At 38.3% G+C, this 22,195-nt stretch overlaps 1 protein-coding gene across 1 annotated transcript in view; it reads right to left on the bottom strand.

Annotated features, from left to right (window-relative positions):
• Nucleotides 1–551: 551 nt before the first annotated feature.
• The window catches only part of CA13 (carbonic anhydrase 13), a 35,437-nt gene continuing 13,793 nt past the window's right edge, over nt 552–22,195 (bottom strand). Inside the window, exons 4-7 of the mRNA XM_060610825.3 lie at nt 15,306–15,401; nt 13,937–13,999; nt 13,284–13,439; nt 552–2,775 (exon numbers count right to left, since the gene is read on the bottom strand). Coding sequence (XP_060466808.1) covers nt 2,656–2,775; nt 13,284–13,439; nt 13,937–13,999; nt 15,306–15,401 — 435 coding nt within the window. The 3' untranslated portion in view covers nt 552–2,655. The remainder of the gene's footprint in view (nt 2,776–13,283; nt 13,440–13,936; nt 14,000–15,305; nt 15,402–22,195) is intronic.

Raw genomic sequence — 22,195 nt, 5'->3', positions numbered from 1 at the left:
GATGAAAGTGAATATTCTCCATAAGAGAAAAAAATCACAATTGGTTGCCTGATAGGATGAAACGAGACGAGCACAGCATCCAACACTGCTTTTCTGATATTCCTGCCAACGATGCATAACCTGTATCTAATCGTAGGAAACCTTGAACAAACCCAAATTGGGGGACATTCTATAAAATAACTGGCTTATAATCATCAAAAGTGTCAAGGTCATAAAACCAAGAAAAGACTGGAGGATCATTTCCAACTGAAGAAAACTGGACAACTAAATGAACAAGTTTTTCTCAAATAGATTAGGGGGTAATAATAAAGCAATATTAATTTCATGGTTGTTTTAGCCATGTTGCAACCATGTAGGACAATGTCCTCACTTGTAGAAAATATAAATTAAAATCTGTAGCAAGATAGAGAAGCAGGTTGGCAGCTTACTCTCAAATAATTCAGAAAACAATGTACTGTGTTTGCATTTTTTCTGTGAGTTTGAGATTATCTTCTAAATAAGAAATGTAAAAATCGAATCTCATTCTGTGTCTTGCATATACAAGTCCCTAATACAGTTCAAAGTTTGTCTCATTTTCTTTATTGTGGTTGGATTCAACTTAAATTAAAATGCAAAGTGCTTAATAAACATAAATCCAATACACGTATGGGAAACAAAAGAGATCTATATTAGTATTTACAACTCTTTAATCTTGTTAAGAGATCAACAACTTCAACACACACTTAGACCTTTTCCCCCTAAGAGATAAATAAGTTCACAATCTTCAAGATTATCAGTGCTGTGTAGACTTTTTTAGTCTACTAAAGTCCAATTTGTAACATAGAACCGATGCAATACTGTAGCAGAAACCATAAATTACAAATAACTCTCATGCAAAAGCAGTTACACTCCCCATGATATACCCCTTCAAACAGAACATTACTTTTTCTGAGGAAACAGACTTCTTTCTCTGACTAGGATACTTTACAACATGTCCTTCCAAACTAAAGAAACACTTTACCATTCAACACTGGTATTTTTAAAGCCATTAAAACATCTGGTGACACAGGTAGATTTAATAACCATGCCTTTAAAAGGAAACCATTTTTAAGAGATAGCTTACATTTTACTTGTTACATTAACTTATAATGTATTTAATCCCAAGCAGCAAGATAATTACCAAAGATATCAAATAAAACATTTTAAAACATTCAGTTCGTTAAATATTTACTAGATGGCAAGCTCCTGTGAAGGGTAAGCTAGATGGGGGAAAACAAAAATGACCAATATCCACATTAGTCTTCAGGAGATTATCTTCTGCAACCAAGTACAGCATTATTACACAACTTACTGATTCTCAGTGATCCTATCAAGAAGACTACTGCAGAATAATTTGAATTATTAAAATCTACATCTGGAGGAGAAGCGGTGTGTGACACAAATTAATAAAATCAAGGAAACTCAGCTAAACTTCTCTCGAGGACAGAAGCGTACCATGTGTTCAAGTCTTAATGTGATTAATGCTTAGTGTCGCTCCATTTGTACCAGAGAGAGTAAAAGGACTTCCACCATCCTCCTTCACCAAAAACAAACAAAAATATATGAGAGACGATAGATTAAAATGAATATCAGAAGCCAATTTACAAAATTACTTATGAGATTGAGGGACATGTATCAAAGGGGAGATGGGCTTTGCCAAGGAAATGGGTTGCAGGGTTTGTAGACTCATGGCACATTCATACGAGGCCCGGGTAAATGTTTTTCACCAGTTGACACAACACTAACCTTCACGGGACTGTTTGCTGCTCTGTTGCCAAAACATAGGAGGAAAGCGGGGGACCCATCCATCATACCCTTGGGGCACTCCACCTGTGTGGTACCCTGCAATCTGTTAGTCTCAAACCATGTCAATACATTGGGCAAGCACTGTATCTAATCAATTATTAACCAGTTTATCATTAACATTACTGCATGACTGTGATATAGGGCAAAACTCATTAAAGTTTAAACAGTCATTTATATCCAGAGGAATTCCTTGCAAAATGGTATCGGTTCATTTTGAGCTGTGAAATAGACAGAGTAAGGAGTTATATCCCCACCCCCACCACCACCCCCACCCCCAGGGCACTCATATTGTTCATTCTATTAAAGGTACCATGCGATGAGCATCGACAACATAATCAAAACAAAAATTCACTTTAAAAGGAAGTATTATCGACTTTTTATGAATTGGAATGATAACAAGACAGCAAGCTGACTCATTTGTGTAGAAAAAGATATCACAATCTTATCATTCTGGAAAAGAATTTAAATTTTTCACCAAACATCACTGAGAGATATGACTGATTCAATCTCTAGGGCAAGGGGAAGATCTTAATACATTCTGAGATTTGTGATGCCTGCCATGTTTTCACACAGGTTGAAGTAGATGCACTTCATGGGTTTTAACACACATCAAACAATGTTTACTGTTTGGATACCCATGAGGGAAAATCTGAGACAGATGAGTTAAGTTATTAGTTTGATTAAAGAGATCTGATCTTTGTGGTACTGAAGCTGACAGCAGCCATATGGTACCTGTAAACCAGAATCCTGGGAAAGAACTGTTACTAGGGATTTTTGTGTTTTGTTTTTTTCTGCACCGACTTGTTTGGGGTGGTCGACTGGTGACAACTTTTAATGGAAAGAGGCTCTCACTTTTCGGCCCTTCAGAGGCTGTGGCGGACGGTGATTGCTCAACAGAAAAGCTGCTGCTTCGCCCTCCGCGGTACAGAGGAGAGTGCGGAACGTGGCCAGCTGTTGAAAACAAGAGAAGAGTTCATTTCAGCATAGAAAGTCACACCTGCGGGGACACCTAGGTGGCTTGGTCAGTTAAGTGTCTGACTCTGGATTTCGGCTCAGGTCATGATCTCACAGTTGTAAGATAGAGCCCCATGTCAGGCCAGCTTGGAATTCTCTCTCCCCTCTCTCTCTGCCTCCCGTCTGCTGATGTTCTCTCTCTCTCTCTCTCTCTCTCTCTCTCTCTCTCTCTCAAAATTAATAATAAATAAACATTAAAAAAAAGTCATATATAACCTTTCCCTTACCAGGAACCAAAATACTGCAGTAAAAGTGTTCTAAATTATGAGTCATATATATAATAAAACAATACTTCTACTAAGTTCTCACCACTATACAAATACCTATGGGTTCAAAAACTTAAGTACATAAGCATTCTTTATCTGGAGATGAAAGTAATATGAGGAAACAACATCTAGAATGTGGTTCAAAGAGTCCATATCTAGGAATCAGAGAATGTCACCTACCAAGTCAGAGGAGGACAGTGGAAAGGTCACTGCACTGGCTTTCAAGGCTAGGTCCCATTTCTGGGCCTGGTACAGACCAGTTGTGTGACCTTGAGCTCTAGCCTTCAGTTACTTCATCTATAAAGTAATGCATTGGATTATATTCCTTCAATAGCTGTCTTCCAACTCTTGGAATTACAATGAACGCTTATCAGTATTCCAGCACAACATGGCCTCAGTTCGCACAAGAACCTTGTGGTCCTCATCCTATGGAATTTTGATCTTTTAAGTACTGTTTTCCTGAAACAATTATTTTGCCCTCACCATACTTGAGCCTTGGAAACAACAACCATGGTAAACATCTAGTGCCCTTCAACCTCTGATAATGTTTAAATACAATTTAACTGGGAAAGGCATATTTCTCATCAAAAGAACTTAATTTTTCTTATTACAAAAAAATGTTTACTTATCTTACAAACTTCATACAATATACAAGCATCAAGAGGAAGACAGAAGTTACTAGTAATCACAAGACATAATCACAGTTAACATTATGGAGTATATCCTTCCAGATGTTTTTCTTTATATAAACACATGAGCACACATGCACATACACACAACATGTTTTATTACAAAAATAGGCTCAACTGCCATGCTCTTTTGAAACTTTATTTTTTTAATTAATATATATCTTAGATATCTTGCCTGTCAATAAACATAAATCTATGTCACTATTTTTTTAAGTTTATTTATTTATTTTGAGAGACACAGAGACAGTGTGAGTAGGGGTGAGGCAGAGAGAGAGGGAGAGAGAGAAAATCCCAAGCAGGCTCTGCACTGTCAGCACAGAGCGTGATGTGGGGCTTGAACTCATGAGACAATGAGATCATGACCTGAGCAGAAACCAAGAGTCAGACACTTAACCAACTGAGCCACCCAGGCACCCCTATGTCACTACTTTTAATTGCTGAAAAGTTTTCTATTATAAGCATGATTTATAAATTATTCACCAATTCCTTGGTAATTTAATATTTTTTATCAAGATTTAGCACTGGTCTACAGTAGTAAAATGAAGACTGCTAACTGAATAATTCTACTGTCACAAAAATATTCACCTAAAATACATCGTCAATTAACACAAGTAAGTTTTGGGTGTTTGTTTTGCTGCTCTGCTTCAGCAAAGACTAATTATTACATTATTGAGAATGAAAGCCTCCATTGTCTAAGCCGAGTTAGTCACCTAATCGCAGAGGCAAGTAGATTCAGACTAGGATACATCTATTAAGTTTCTGTCATCATCGTTTAACTGAAGCCTAAAAGGATGTGGGCCTACATGGCAGAGAAGTAGGGGGATCCGTACTTCCCACATCTCTAACTGAAGCCTAAAATATTTCTTGCACAGCCCTGGCCGGGATGGGAGGCAGAGGTGACAGAGGTGCTCCACAATAAGCAGGCAACAGTTTGTAACCACAGTCCACGGAGATAAGTTCATGCATCATATACAAGCAGCCAGGTCTCTCCACAAATGATACTTTGAGGTGTCTTTTATTATTTGTTTTTTTTTAAGATTTTATTTTTTAAGTAATCTCTACAACCAACGTGGGGCTCAAACCCACCACCCTGAGATCAAGAGTCATATGCTCCACTGACCAAGCCAGCCAGGTGCCCGAGGTGTATTTTAAGAGGTATAGATATGGGCAAGACAAATATTTACAACTTAACTATTACTCATATTTCATTAGACCAAATTATAGCTAAAGCCAGATGAGACTCGAATAATTGTCTGGTGAAGTCAAGCAGCAGAGGAAAATAAAATCTAAACTCTGGAGCCATAGGGAAGACACCCAGGCTTTTCCCCAGACCATGCGGATCAGGTTTGTCTGGAGTGACCTCTCCAGGTGGCTGTGCAGGAATCCGGAATCTGGAATCAGGGCACCCACTTGCTGGCCTTGGCCAACATGACTTGCCTCCCAGTGAAACTGCTGATTCCTCTGAAAACCTGGGCTTTATTTATCTCGCCCATCCTCCTTATAACTCCTCTGCAAGTTGATCATGGCTCCCTACCTCTGCAACACCTTGACCTCATGGTGTAAAACTGGAATTTACTCTAGATCTTTCTCTGAACCTATCCTGATGTCTCACCAAACCCCTGACCTTTTTGGCTCTGGATTTCCCTCCCAGTCGCTTTGCCCAGCTAGGTAGACCTACATCTGCCAGTGTCTGCTCAGATTTGCTTTTCTTGACTCTGCACAAGAAAATGCACATCCTTGGCTGGCCCCTACCAGTCTCCTCACTTTCCGGACCCCAGGCTTCTTGCAGACAGAGAATCGGCCACTCTGTCACTAAGGCTCATAGCATCTATGGGGGTCCTAGCAGCAGTCTCCACAGATCAGCCTGATGTCTGAGGTAGGTATGACCTGTTTTGCTATTTTTCTTGGCTCTAATACTCAAATTTTAATTTCCTTATATAGCAAGCCCAGCAAGCAGAAATACTCTCTTTTAATGTTTTGTAAATAACTTTGCTTATGTCACTCCAGTGCTCAAATGTCTAATGGCACTCCACTGCCTGCCAAAGCTGGATAATAATGAAAATAAAATCTCTTACAGAACATGGTAGGCCAGGTAATGTGCTAAGTGCTTTACATACATATCTCATTTAATCAATGATATACTATTATCCCCACTTTATTTTTTTTTTAATTTTTTTTTTAACGTTTATTTGTTTTTGAGACAGAGAGAGACAGAGCATGAATAGGGGAGGGTCAGAGAGAGGGAGGCACAGAATCTGAAACAGGCTCCAGGCTCTGAGCTGTCAGCACAGAGCCCGACGCGGGGCTCGAACTCACGGACCGCGAGATCGTGACCTGAGCCGAAGTTGGACGCTTAACCCACTGAGCCACCCAGGCGCCCCCATTATCCCCACTTTAAAGATGAGGAACTTGAGGAACAGCTAGGAAGTTTCAATAAATAAGCTGTCTGGCAGATAAGTCATATACTCACTAACCACTACTGCATCTCTTTTTTCCCCCTATTTTCCCCTAATGTCTTTTCGTTAAGTTTTTATTATGGAAACTTTCCGACATACACAAAAGTAGAAAGGGCAGCATAATAAACCACCACAAACCCATCACCCAGCTTCAACAACCATTAACACAGCCAATTTCATTTCACCCATATTCTCATTCATTCTCTTTCCACCTCCCATCCTGCCCAAATTGGATAAGATTGAAGCAGATTCTGAACATCATATCGTTTCAGGTGTAAATATTTCAAAATATAATTCTAAAATATGTAATATTTCTACCTCTAATAAGACCCCCAAAACAAACTTATTAGCCTGGCTTCTGAATCACCGGGTTCTAACTGACTAGATTATCTCCGATTATGACCACACACAGGTTCTGCTCTAAGCCAGTTTTATGAAGGGTGGCTCCAGAGCACCTGAATGAAAAGACTTTGGGGTGATTCATAAAACTTCAGGTTGCTGAACTCTACCCCAGACCTTCTGAATCAGAAATTCTGACAAGGCCCAAGGGTCAACGTTTTGGTAAGCTTCCCCAGGTAACTGTTGTATACCCTAAAGCTTGAGAACTTCAGGTACAAAGTTGCCCACATATCTTTTGTACTTCCTTTACTTGCCTTATTTATGGTGTTCCATCTTGAAATTGCTCCCTTTCCTTTACTACTTCAAACCAGCCACCACATTTTCCCTAGACCAGATGTCAGCTCTTTCATGAAGTCTTTTCCTGATTTTTCCAATAAAATAGTCTCTCCTTTTTTAAACGTCTTTACACTTTATATCTCTTACATACCAAGCACAGCCATTGTGATATCCTTTCTTAGGCATTTATTTTATCTTGTCTATCAGATTACAAACTACTTGAGGATAAGGGACATTTTTAACACTTCTTTGTAATTTTGTGTATTATGCCCTACAAGAATTAGCAATTAATAAACGATTCTAGAATTGACTTGTACTGTCTCCTATAATTTAGAACTTTAATTTCAAAGCTAACTATACACACTTTTATATCAAGTCAAAATCAATGTTCAACCGAATGGATTCTTTCCCCATTTCACATTTAGCCTAAAGATGCAGAAGCTAAGAAAACTATTCCTAGATCATTATCATTAATTACAAAATATAACATTTTACTATTTAAAAAGGATGTTAGAACTTTGCTTCCAGATATGCTGGACTGCAGACAACCTCCCTGTGGAAAACAACGCTAAAACCCAGATGTAATACAAAAAGCAACTAGTCACAGGTACTGGAGAGTGAACAGAAGCAGAGGGACTCAGGTGGGGAGTTTATCCTCACTTGAAGGAGAGATGGGAGCTCTATAAGTGAGTTCCAATTTCCAGTTTTTCACCTGGAGCTGAGAAGAGTCTGCAAGGTGCACACAGTGCAATGGAGCACACTGGTGTTACAAGGATAGAGGCAGAGAGGGTCATCAAGTCTACACCCAAGAACCACACATGGCTGTACTGAGACCAGAGCTGCTGCATGAGAACGAAAACCTGAAGTTCAAGCCCTATCAAAAAAATTACCTGCTAGCACAGAGGAAAAAGTGCTCATCAGAGAAAAGTAACTGAATCCAGAATGTCCACAACTTAATGTTCGTCACATCTAGAATACAATAAAAAATTACTTAACATGCCAAGAGGCAAGAAAATGGAACACCTTCTCCAAAAAAGCAACTCCATTGCTTATGGAGTGACATAAGCAAAGTTATTTACAACATCAACAGAGTCACACCCAAGATGAACCAAATTAGGAATTTACAAGAATTTTTTTTAACTTTTAAGTTTTTTGTTAATGTTTATTTATTTTTGAGAGAGAGAGAGAGAGTGTGTGAGCAGGCGAGGGGCAGAGAGAGAGGGAGACACAGAATCTGAAGCAGGCTTTGAGCTGTCAGCACAGAGCCCAATGTGGGGATCGAACTCACAAACCACGAGATCATGAGCTGAGCTAAAGTTGGACGCTTAACCAACTTGAGCCACCCAGGGGCCCCTGAATTTACAAGGATTTTTAAATGAGTATTTTAACTACCTGAGGGTCATATGTTAAACAAAGCATCATTTTAATGCTTGAGAAATCTTAGGAGAGTAGTGGTAAGTCTCAGAAGAAAAATAGATATAATAAAAGAGAACCAAATAAAATTTTAGAACTAAAATATAGAATTGCTAAAACAAAAAAATTAACTAGATAGACTTAATAGTCAAATTGACATGACAGAGGAAAGAGCAAATGAACTTGAATATAGATAAGTAGAAATTATCCCTGGTGAAGAACAGAGATTAAAAAATTACTTAAAAAAAATAGAACCTTGGGGATGTGTTAGATGATATTAAAAGGTTAAAGTATGCATAATTGAAATATCAGAAGGAAAGGAATGAGAAAATGGGGTGCAGGATACATAAAAGTTCAACTCATAAGTCATCAAAAACTTAAACGTAAGAGCTACAACTATTAAAGTATGAAAAAAATATTTGGAGGCATATAGTTAGATTTAAGAAATCTTAAACAGGTCATCAAAAGCACAAATTATAAGGAATAAGTTGATAAAAATGAATTACATCAAGATTAAGAACTTTTGCTCTTCAAAAGACATAGTTTTAAAAATGGGGGGGGGGGGCAAGCAACAAACTGGGAGAAAACTTTGCAGAACATGTATTTTAAAAAGGGCTTTATCCTGATTGTATAAAGAACTTTTGCAATTCAATAATGAAAAGACAAAACCCAATTCAAAAAGGAAAAGATGATTTGAACAGGTATTTCACCAAAAAAAGATATACGTAGTCAATAAACGTATGAAAAATGCTCAACATTACTAGTCATCAGATGAATGCAAATTAGAAATCACATATAACCTCTAGAATGGCTCAAGTTAAAAAGACTGACAACACTAACTGCTGACAAGGATGTGGAAGAGCTAGAAATCTCATATATTGCTGGTGAGAATGGAAGATGGAACAGCCACATTAAAAAACAAGATGGCAGGTGTGCCTGGGTGGCTCAGCTAATTAGGTGTCTGATTCGGCTCAGGTCATGATCTCACAGTCTGTGAGTTCAAGCCCCACATAGGGCTCTGTGCTGACAGCTTAGAGCCTAGAGCCTGCTTCAAATTCTGTGTCTCCCTCTCTCTCTCTCTCTCAAAAATAAAATAAAAACATTTAAAAAAATTTTTTTAAACAATATGGCAGTACCTTAGAGAATTAAACATGAATTTACCACATGATCTAGTAAATCTAGTGTTAGGAACTGCCACAAAACGTGAAAACATGTGTCCACAAAAAAATATATGACAATTATTCCTAACACCCAAATATGGATAGCTATTATTCATAATAGCCCCAAACTGGAAGCAACCCAAATGTCCATCAATTGGTAAATAGATTTTAAAATAATGTGGTATACTCTTATGTGGATCCTGAGAAACTTAACAGAAACCCATGGGGGAGGGGAAGGAAAAAAAAAAAAAGAAAAAAAAGAGGTTAGAGTGGGAGAGAGAGCCAAAGCATAAGAGACTCTTAAAAACTGAGAACAAACTGAGGGTTGATGGGGGGTGGGAGGGAGGGGAGGGTAGGTGATAGGCATTGAAGAGGGCATCTGTTGGGATGAGCACTGTTGTATGGAAACTAATTTGACAATAAATATCATATAATAAAAAAAATAAACTGATAAAAAAATAAAATAATGTGGTATATCCATATCATAGAATATTACTCAGTAAGAGTCAGTGAATCTTAAAAACATTATGCTAAGTAGAAACACAAAAATCTATGTAACTGTATGATTCCATTTAAATAAAATTCTAGAAAAGGCAGAATCCTAACTAACAGCATCTCAAAGACTGCCCAGAGCCATGGTTGAGTAAGGAGGTAGAGCGCAAGGGAATTTTCGGGCCAAGTGATCTGTTTCATATCTTGATCTAGTGGTTGCTGCACAGTAATATACAATAACAAAATCAACTGCACACTAAAATTCATGAATTTTATTGTATGAAAAGATCATAACAAATAAGAGAGATTTTTTTTAAAAAAAAAAAGAGCAAAGAATTAAAACCAAGTATTCTGTACACTGAATTCAGTAGATGAGTAAGACAATTTAGATAATTTAGGATAACCCTAAGAAACTTGGCAGAAAAGTTAGCTTAGCCTTCCAAAGAGAATGATGGATCTGTTATCAAAACTATCTGAAAACAGCATATCTGTTTACTGGCCTGGCAGTTAAATCAAGCATTTCAATAAGTGACTCTGGGGACAAAAATGGGCTTGAATCAAATAAAAGAAAATGAAAACTGTCTGATTTGCCTTTTTGGTCAAACAGTGACTTGGCAAGAAATAGCAGGAGAAAAACCTAGAAAAAAAAATTGGCACTAACTCACTAAAAAAAGAATTTAATCTTCATGGCTAGTGACATTATATGGTAGAATTGGAAAATAAATAAAACAATGTGCCTCAGGGACTTCAAAAATAAACAGCTGCCGAAGTTGAGATTAAAAATTATCGTTTGGAAAGTAACTCTCAAGTGGTATACACAAAAGACATATTCATTTTACTTTATAGGAAACAGATAACTGAATAATCATCTCAACTCTCTCAGGCTTTGGATTTTTTTTAAATAACATTTAGAACAGTTCTGAATTTACAGAATTATTAAAAAGATTGTACGAGTAGTTCTCATATACCTCATACTCAATTTCCCCCATTATTAATATTTTACATTACATGGTACATTTTTTACAATTGGTGAACCGATATTAATATGTTACCATTAACTGCGGTCCATCCTTTATTAAGATTTCCTTTGTTTTTACCTAATACCTTTTTATGTTCCAGGATCTCACCAGGAAACAGCATTACACTTGGTAGTCATATTTCCTTCAGCATTCTTGATGACAATTTCTCAGATTTACCTTGCTTTTGATAACTTTGACAGTTTTGAGGAGCACTAACCTGCTGTTTTGTAGAATGTCCCTCATTTGGGCTTTCTCTGATGTTTTTCTCATGGTTAGACTGGGATTGGACTTTTAAAATATCTTTTGCTTCATTCTTTAACTCTTAAAATCACCATAATGTCATATTATAAAAATTTAGATTATTACCCAGATAATCACGTCCATCTGTTTAGAAAATGTCTGAAAGTACTCCTACTATAGATTTAAGTGAATGTAAGTAGATCACAGTGAATTATCATTCATACTAAAGCTCTAAAATATAGCTATTATTTTATATATTCTACCATATAAATACCCCATTAATACGTAATATTAATTAATTGAGACTTAAATAAGATACAGCAGTGTATCCACACCTAGTCACAATTCCTAACTTTACAGTGAGTCATTTTTTTTAATGTTTATTTATTTATTTTGAGAGAGAGAGAGAGCACAAGCATGAGAGCAGGGGAGGAACAGACAGAGAGATAGAGAATCTCAACAAGGCTCCACATTCAGTGTGGAACCCAGGGCAGGACTTGATCTCATGTGAGATCATGACCTGAGCAGAAATCAAGAGTCAGACACTCAACCAACTGAGGCACCCAAGTGCCCCTACAGCGAGTCATTTTGTTTAGGTTAGTCTTATGCATTTTAAGGAACTAAATTATATTTTTTAACATATTCTCTTCCAAATGGCAGGTGGATTTTAAAAAGTTATTTTCCAAGTGGCTTTAAGAAATAAAAATATCCTTAAAACATGAGGAAGAACATGAGCTCCTATTATTACTACCTTTCTATTATAATTTATCAATTCCTACTGTTAACTTGTTCAAATTTAACAAAGGAATGTAAAAGTAAACAGTTTAACACATGAAGGAAAGAAAAATGTATTCCATTACTAAGGCCACTGAATCAGTGACAGGTCATTTTTCTTATGACACAATGCACCTTATTCATGACTGGAAAAAGTCGCAGGAATTTCCATGTCAGTCAAACTCTGGACTTCAATCCCAACTTTTACAAAATGTTTTAATTAGTATGCTCCAGAGTATTATTTGGCTTTAATCCTAAAGACAAGGCCAACAGAAGTTGGATGTGTTCAACATGCCAAGGAGAAATGTTATCTGACATGACCTTGGAAAAGGTGAACCAGCTCTAGTCTTTGATTGGGGGAAAAAAATAAACAGCTAGGAAGGTGGGCTAGCCCAAAATAGAAGTGCTTTATCAGCTGCAAAAATTATTAGACTATGTTCTTATTCAGATTTTGCAGCAAGTAATTCAAGTAGGAAAACAAAAAGAAAATAAAACCCACTAAGCACAGCATCCCAGAAGATATAGCATCCACTTGTCAGATTGGTTAGTCACACAGATTGTAGATCTGAGCAGAGTTTCTAGGCCCAAAGACATCTTGAGCCTGCAGACTGCTTGGCTTATCGTGGGGGCTCAATATGTTTTTCAGAAAAACAAGTGAGGAAATGTCTTCACTAAAACAGCACGGGTGCAAATGCTCAAATAGCGCCTTAGCAAATGCTCAAAGTCCCTCAAGCAGCCCCACAAAAGTTCTGTCAACAAAAGCCTTAAGATCCATTGTTGTTCTCACTGCTTACTTTCTGAATGTCAAATTTGTAGGAGGAGCAGGTCTAGGGACTGAGGTCAAAAAGGAGAAAGTCCCCTTGATGAGCACTGGGTGTTGTATGGAAACCAATTTGACAATAAGTTTCATATTAAAAAAAAAAAGAGTAGCCTCTCTTCTGATTTGCTCATTTATATCCTAGCCTGTTTATATCTGAGACCAAAAAAGAAAACACTTATAGCCTTTAAAGCCACCACACTTTCCTCAGTGTCTGTATGCACATGGCATTTCTAACAACTGGGAGAGAAATCATCTAATCATAGAAAGTCAAATAAGAAAGGGACACAAGTTTTACCTGGTCCAACCACCTATCTGATTAATGAAGGGAAAACACAGGCTTCATAATGCAGCTGAAATTAAGGGCAGGGTTTTTATTTTTTAAAAAAGTTTCAGTCCCGTTTCCTCTAGTAAATCAGAATCAACCTTGAAGCAGTGACATACCTGTTGAGAGCTGATATTTATAGGTTGTTTTAAAACGATCCATGTGACGCTCTCAAGAAGAGGTGGGACCGTAAGGGAACCAGGGTATGTCCAGTAGTCCCAGGACGGAGGAAGCAGAGATAATGGGTCAAAATTCGTGAATCGAGTTTGTTTACCCTAGTGGAGAAAAAAGAATTCCTACAAATTACAATGGGATAGCTTTACACAGACCTCAAAAAAACACACATCCCATGAAATACGATTTTACTGGAATTCTTTAACTCATGGAATTATTTAGTATCTGCCTTTGTATCTTTAAAAAAAGTATCTGCCTTAATCTAAAAATTTTACATGAAGCAGCACATTACCTAAATTTATTTAAGAAGCACAAGATTTGTTTGAAATGTGCTGCAACTAAATGCTTATTGTGCAAAACTCCAATATGAGAAACTAAGTATGCATAGATTTATTAGTAATGGTTTTAGATAATTTAAGACCCCTTCATTATTTTCAAAACACACTTGGCAATAGGTTAATTCTGCTCTATTGGTCAAGTGTGTTCCAAACCTACTTCAAAGCAGATAACATATCCAATGTCCAAAGTCTAAGTTATTAAAAGAAGGTAAGAGAATTCAGGAGAGAACAAGTCATTAGCAAACAGTATTTTATTTTACCTTTTCTTTAATGGAATCCAAAATGTCAGTAATCTTTTGCAGTTGAGAATTGTGCTCACCAATCTGAAAGCATGAAATTTCAGAAGAAATGGTTACTGTTAACAGAACAGGTCTGATTCACTCCATGCCAGTCACTTTTTTTTTAACCCTTTTTTTGAAAAACCTTTGCCAACCCAGAACAAACGGTAATTGTTCTATAATGAATCTGTCTTTTACCTGCTGGCTTTAGCATGCCAGAGAATGTGAATAACAAGATAATGTTACAGGGCTCCTTGGCTGAATTATAAGTTTGATTCTAAAATGAGTAGTAACAGCTACATATTCTTTAGCTTTATGAAGGCTTAATGTACAGGTTAACTTAAGAGAAAACTTGCTTAGGAAACTCTAACATAATACTTGCCCAATTCAACCAGAAGTGACCTTCAGACCCTACATCTAAACAGACTCTTGTGACATCAAAGTATTAAAAGAAAACATCTCCCATTCTCAACCTAAAATGATTTGAGGTCCTGAACCAAAACGATATATTGTCATGAGTAGAAATCATCAGAAAAATAGATGTAACTCTTTTCATTGTTAGGGATGTCCTGAATCGACCTGAAGGTTTTAAATCCTTCAGAATGAAAGTATAATCTCTTGCTTCACTTGGACTCCACTGCCACCAGCAGACTTGGTGGCCAAAGGGAGGGAGCCGCTGCCATTCATGCCTCCCTCCCTTCTGCCCTGGGCTTCCCCCAGTCCCAGCCCCAACGAGTTACATCACACACAGAGTCGGTGGCAAAGCAGAAGTGCACGCCCTGCAAGAATGTGGTGCAGTGGGAGCCCAACCCACCCACGGGTATTATAACAATGATAGTTGCCTAATCCCATGTGAATATTAGACAAAGGAAACTACAACAAAATTTTTAAAAAATTGGCCAGTGTGTCTGAGACAACAAACCATTGTGGTAAAACTAGTGTTTCAAGAATCAGGAACTTGAACTTGACTGTCTGTTATCTCTAAAGACTGTGCAATCAGGAAGAGCCTACAATAAAGCCTACAATAAGAGCCTACAATAAAGATCTTCTTCTCAGAATGTTAGTGTTATTCCTGCTACTATTATTGTTGTTGCTGCTGCTGCTGTTTCTACCCACATAAAAATGATCAATGAACAATAAGAGGAAACAGAAGACAAATCTCCTAAGGTAGTTGTGGGCTATTAGATGAATCATAAATTAATACATACATTTTTAATATTAATTGCAAAAGGAAAACATTAAAGTTAGAATTAGTTTACTATTAAAAGTGGTAGACTATCTTCTCCATGACTGAAACTCTTTATCCAACATGACTGATTAATTATTTAAGATGAAATCAGTGTATTCTCACCTGTAAAAATACTCCCAAAACAGCTAGTCCATCTGGCTCATGAGCTGCCTCAACAAAGCTGGGATATTTGTCTGAATTCCAATGAACAACATGGAGCTGAAAGGGAGGTATGCAACATAATTCAAATGTTTTATTGTAAAACATCCTTAAAAACACAAATGAAAATAGAATATTTATATAGATGTTCTGGTGCTGTGCACTCATGTATATAACGTATTCTTCACAAGAATCTTGGACAGAATCTTATTTGTTTTCATCCAAAAACCAGAGACAAAAACCATGGCCACTTAGTCTGTGGTGCACTATCAGAAGTTCTACATCACTATTTAGAATGCTCTGGACTATCCTGCCAAGGAACAATCTCCAGCCATTGCTCCTGAGTGACTTAAGGCTCCCCCACAGCCTTCCAAGGGTGGGATTGCAACAGAGCCACCTTAGGTCAGGTCCCAGCTGGTGGCAGAGTCCACTAAATGAGCTTAGGCTCACAGGATGGCGGAGAAGTCCACTGAGGTCTGCAGTGACTGAGTCCTGCTGCTAAGGACAGTGCCAATTGTTCCTGAAACTGCCCAGTCAGCTGTTCATCACTGTACTCTAAGACTTTTTATGGCTTGAAAGTGCAAACTTGGGGCGCCTGGGTGGCTCAGTCGGTTAAGCGTCCGACTTCAGCTCAGGTCACGATCTCGCGGTCCGCGAGTTCAAGCCCCGCGTCGGGCTCTGGGCTGATGGCTCAGAGCCTGGAGCCTGCTTCAGATTCTGTGTCTCCCTCTCTCTCTGCCCCTCCCCCGTTCATGCTGTGTCTCTCTCTGTCTCAAAAATAAATAAACGTTAAAAAAAATTTAAAAAAAAAAGTGCAAACTTTCCTTAACACAACTATTTTAAGCAATATTCACACATTTATTATCATCTATAAATATGTTCAGATCCTTTGCTGACAGCAACTTTTAATGGGGACAAAGAGGCTTTGTCTAGGAACAGGAACTAGGAACCAGAGGTGTCTGAGGATGAAAATGAGAGGCAGGTGGTGCTACTGAGGTGGGAGAAAGGAAAGATGGGGAGAGGGAAGGAGTCGGAAGACTTGGAACTCTAGAAAATAGGTTACACCTACTTCACAACTCGGACCTCATGCAAAATCCAAAGGTGTTCTAAATGTTCTGCCATTGTAAACAGTGCAGTATCCCTATCACACAAACAACTGTGGAAGACTGTAGAATAACAATACGGCAGAAAACCACTCTGGGAAGATCTTCATTCCTGATTAAGGGGAAGAACAATCTAAACTAAGATAGATGCTAAAGGGCAATGTGCCACACTCACATGATTCAGCCAAGATCACGAGTAGACCATGTGGTCTAACAACCCCTATATGAGGGACTGACTTCAGATAAAATCTCCTTTAAATAAATCCTTTTGGCAACTCAGGAAGGAAACACATATAAAGGGTTTCATGCACAAATAACCTTTCTAGCTAACTCTTACAGAGAGGATTTAGTATGTTCAAAGACATGTTTTTAATCCCATGCTTTAACTATAACTTCACATCTTACAGGCAACTAATATGGGGGGATTTCTGAATAAATAAGAATTATCATAAATAGCCACAAAACTATAAAATAGTACACCATCCACAAATAATCAAGGACAACTGTGGGATATCCAGATAGAAAATACAAAAGTGGGTCCCACCCTGTGACCCAGCAATTGCACAAAGGATAAAAAAAATACAGATTCAAAGGGGGTATGTGCACCCCAATGTTTAGAGCAGCATTATTAACAATAGCCAAACTATGGAGAGACCCCAAATATCCATAGACTGATGAATAGATAAAGAAGATGTGGTACACATATACAATGGAATATTACTCAGCCATCAAAAAAGAATGAGATCTTGCCATTTGCAAGGACATGGATGGAGCCAAAATGTATTACACTAAACAGGATAAGTCAAACAGAAAAAGACAAATACCGTATGATTTCATTCATATGTGGAGTCTAAGAAACAAAACAGATGAACATATGGAAAGGTGGGGGTCAGGGAATAGAAGAGAGAGAAACAAACCACAAGAGACTCTTAAAGACAGAACAAACTGAGGGTTCATAGAGGGAGGTGGGTGGGGGACGGGCTAGATGGGTGATGGGCATTAAGGAGGACACTTGTGATGAGCACTGGGTATCGTATGTAAGTGATGAATCACTGAATATTACTCCTGAAACCGGTATTTCACTGTATGTTAACTAAATAAAATTTAAATGAAAAAAAAAGTGGAGGGGCGCCTGGATGGCTCAGTCAGTTAAGCATCTGACTTCAGCTCAGGTCCTGATCTCACAGTTCATGAGTTTGAGCCTCACACTGGGCTCCCTGCTGTCAGCGCAGAGCCCGCTTTGAATCCTCTGTCTGCCCCGCCCTTGCTGTCTCTCTCTCTCTCTCAAAATAAATAAACATTAAAAAAAAAAAAAAAAAAGTGGATTCCGGTGGCGCCATGTTCCAAGTTGGTGTGAGATAGTTGGAGGAGGAACAAAACCTGAAAACACTAAATGATGAAACAAAATTCATTTGGCTCACATGAGATAGATGACATTCCACTGGAAGGGAGGGGCTGAAAAGAACACTAAGGTTGTTTAAAATGGCTCTGTGCCAATCCATCAGCTCACTTAGTAAGAGATGACACCAAAGAGATAGAAAGATGTGAAAGGACTTCTTTAGGTTCACAACCACAATTGACTAGAAAATGAACATGTAACTAAAGAGAAATGAATCTATATATCCTTCTGCTGGTTAAAAAACAGCAAATGTTTAGGATATTCTGGGAAACTAGAGCAACAAAACTCTTTTTAAACAAGTCTTTCTCCCACACACCTTGCCTAACTGGCAGCAATACCTTCAGAGAAACTGTTATCACTTGTATTAGCATTTGTATTTGAATCAAAACTCAAACAAATAGCAAACTCACATTTCCTAACTAACAACAACAGCCACGGTGATTGAAGTCATAGTCATGACCAAAATGGAAATGAGAAGATTCTTCCCTGTTGGAAAATAATTCCTAAATAATAGTATTATTCAACTTTGGCATTTTTAACTGCATACTACTGATATGTCAATTACGCTTAGCATGCCCAAGATTGCCATTAATGTTAAAATCATAGTTTTACTATCAACTACATATTTAATATGCTTACTATATAATCTGCACAAACTGGAGTCAGATGAAGTTCTAAATATGGAGTGGATTAGGGGCGCTTGGGTGGCTCAGTCGTTTGAGCGTCCGACTTCGGCTCAGGTCATGATCTCACAGTCCGTGGGTTCGAGCCCCGCGTCAGGCTCTGTGTTGACAGCTCAGAGTCCAGAGCCTGCTTCAGATTCTGTGTCTCCCTCTCTCTCTGCCCATCCCCCCACTCATGCTCTGTCTCTCTGTGTATCAAAAATAAATAAACATTTAAAAAATTTTAAATATGGAGTGGATTATTAGTCTACTTTGTATAGATGCCTAACCCTTGGGATATGGTTTTTCATGATATAGATCACTTTAATCTCTCTATAACAGTTACAAATCATCAGAGTAGACCTCAAGTTAAGTTTTTATATGGTACATTTTAAATGGTTTTCCTTTCCTTTCTTTTCTTCTTTTTATTTTGTAAGAGGGTACAACTCAATGACAGTCACGAAATTAGGTACAAATGTAGCTGGAAAAACTAATTAACACTTTAGACTCCTATCTACAGCTCAGCACAAAGGGACTCTTTTGAACCTGAAACTAAAAGTAAGTGACTCCCAAATGCCTCCAGCGCCAGCTTGGACCTCTTCCCTAAAGTCCACACTTGCACCCAACAGCCCTCTTGAATGTGAGCCAAGGATATCTATCTAACAGACACCTCAAACTTAACATGTGCAAAACAGAAAGTTAACTTCTCTCTGCAATCTGCTTCTCCCTGGACTTGCCCATCTTAGTAAATGGCAGAACCATCCTGTTTGTTCAAGCCAAAATCTTAGGAGTGTTTCTAGACCCCTCTTTTTTTTCTCCCTTCAATCTTGTCATCCTTTTCATTGCCAAGTCCCACTGACTTCACTTCGCAAACACATCATGGACTCATCTAGCTCTCTTCATCTCCACCACACCCATACCCCAAACCATCATTGCTCATTTGCACTACATCCATAAGCTTCAAATTTGTCTCCCTGTTTCAACCTTAGCCCAACCTCTTCTCCACATAGCAGCTGGTTCTATTTTATAAAATATAAAGTAGAACATGACATTCATGCTCAAGACCTTCCATCATCTTTGTCTCGATACATTAAGGATAAATCCCAAGTTTCTTACCATGCCCCACAAAGCCTGACAAGGCATGGTCCTTGCCTGCTTCTCCAGGATATGGCCTATAACTTCTCCCTCGTTAATTCCAATCCCAGAAGCCAAAGGCTTTTGCTTCTTAAACATGCCAACCTTACTCCTGCCTGGGGTCATCTGTCTTTGCTGTGCCCACTTGCTGAGAAGCTCTTTAGATTTTCTCATAGTGACTCTTAGACATTCAGTTTCAATTCACATAAATCACAAAGAAACATTTCCTAACTATTCAGTAACACTACCAGCTCCCATGGTATGTTCCTATCAAAGAACTTATCACGTACCATTTATTAATGTTTATCATCTACCTCTAACCTCCCCCCAACTCTGAGGTCTGACCCAGACTTCCTCATTTTCCATCAGCATTCCTGTCTCAAACCAGAAAACATGACCCCCTCCTCCTTTCCCCTTCAAACCAAATTAATCAACAAATCCCACTGAAGGGGGATACTTCCAGTCTATACTTCTAGCCAGCACTCCAATTAACTATACTATCATCGATTTACCTGGAACTCCCCCAAAAAATCTCACTGATTCCTCTTATCCATCCCTGCTTCAACCCAATTTATTTTCAAATGGTACCTAGAATGTTTTTTTAAATGCAAATATGATCACTTTCCAGTTCAAAGCTAGTCAGTGGCTTCCCACTGCACAGAGAATGAAGTGCACAATCCTTACCATGACTTACCTTACTAAGTGCAGGCCCTCCAGCCCTTCCAACCCTACCTGGGGCAGCTCTCCTCCCTGTTCATGAACCAATCCAACTAGCCACTTTGTTCTTCAAATACGGGATGCACTTCCCACCCCAAGTCCTCATACATGATCCCGTGCAGGACCGCTGCTGTCTCTCTCCTTTGCCTGGCTCACTGCTGCTCATCCTTTGGTTGGGGCTGAAGGGCTCTTTGCAGGGAAGTGTTCCCTGTTCTACCCCTACTTCCTTCCAGCATTCCCTTCAGGATGAGCACAAGTCAGCTAGGCAAACATGGGGGACATAGTAGGGTCACAATGAATTCTTAAAGAGTGAATGAATTCATGAACAAATGAACAAAATAAGAAATAGTCTTAAACATATATTAAAGAAAATATGAAATTCCAGTCAAAGCTTTATCTCCTTCAAGAAGGAAAGTCTACAAAGATGTTTCTTGCTCTGCAAGTCAGGACTCCGAGCTTCTGGAAAATTTCAGGATATGGGTGCCCTTTTCAAGAAACAACTTGCCAGCTCAGATAAGATCTCTCTGAGAGTACGCATTCAAGTTTATGAAACTAGAAAGTAAAACCATAAAGCAATGTGACTAATTTTTCTTAGTTGTTTAGGAATATTACAAAGCAGTAACCCAAGGCCAGCTCAATCGCCACAAAGCCTTTAAGATTTAGAACAATGTGTTAAATTTAGAACACAAAATGTGAGAAAGCAACATGAAAACTGTTCAGCAGATAATATAAACTGAGGCACCACACAGATTCAGAAGTCCCACTTCCTACATTCTTGGCTTCTTTTCTCCACTGATATGGAACACTTTGGATATACATTTTATTTCCCCATCCTGAAAACAGAGAAGGTCCCACACCTTAAGCACTTGGCCTCAGACAAAAGTGTTTTAAGTTGACAAAATGGACACTTTGGTTGATAGACTCAAAGAATAGATGTACCTGTGAATGGAAGAGTAAGAAAAAAGTTCTGTTGGTTGGATTTCTCTGAACAGCAGAATTATAAAGGAGTATCCATACTCCACAGCTCAGTAACCATGAGAAAATGAAGAACTTTACTGGCCTGGTAACACTGCTCTGTCTCACCTAGATGGCTCACAAGCCAAATTATTTTCACATAAACAGCTTTGGTTGAGTCATACAATAATTCACTTTCACCTCATGAAAAAGTTGGGTGTTAGCAATATTTAACAGTATAAAAACTTGAAGTATATTATGCTTTGTCATTGAACAGAGGATTAGAAAAAGTAGAGTGTTATTAACAAATATAATTATAAAGAAGTGACTTCCCAATTTAAAAAAAAATCAATGATGGATGCCTGGGCAGCTCAGTCAGTTAAGTGGCCAACTTCGGCTCAGGTCATGATCTCGCGGTTCGTGAGTTCGAGCCCCGCGTCAGGCTCTGTGCTAACAGCTCAGAGCCTGGAGCCTGCTTCAGATTCTGTGTCTCCCTCTCTTTCTGCCTGTCCCCCACTCACATTCTGTCTCTGTCTCTCAAAAAGTGAATAAACATTAAAAATTTTTTTAAAGAGTCAATGAATGCTTTATTGTGTTATGCTTTACCAATGACCTTAATAATTAACAGATTCCATTCTATACCTGTAATTATAGATGTAATGTAGAGTTTAGGAGAATTTGTGTCTTTGTTTTTTCTTCCCTACAAGAAACTCCGCCATTCACTATTACCTCTACAAAATATGATATTAGTATGTATCTCTGTCTGGACCAAATACGTACACAGTTGGGCCCCAATCAAATGTCTCTTTCTCTGCCTTCTCAGTCGACTTTCGGGAAGCACAATAGATAGTATAGAAAGATTTGTAATTTGGTATCAGACAAACT

The sequence above is a fragment of the Panthera onca genome, chromosome F2, assembly GCF_046562875.1.
Source record: "Panthera onca isolate mPanOnc1 chromosome F2, mPanOnc1 haplotype 2, whole genome shotgun sequence".
Taxonomy (NCBI): domain Eukaryota; kingdom Metazoa; phylum Chordata; class Mammalia; order Carnivora; family Felidae; genus Panthera; species Panthera onca.
This window is presented reverse-complemented; position numbering and strand designations above follow the sequence as displayed.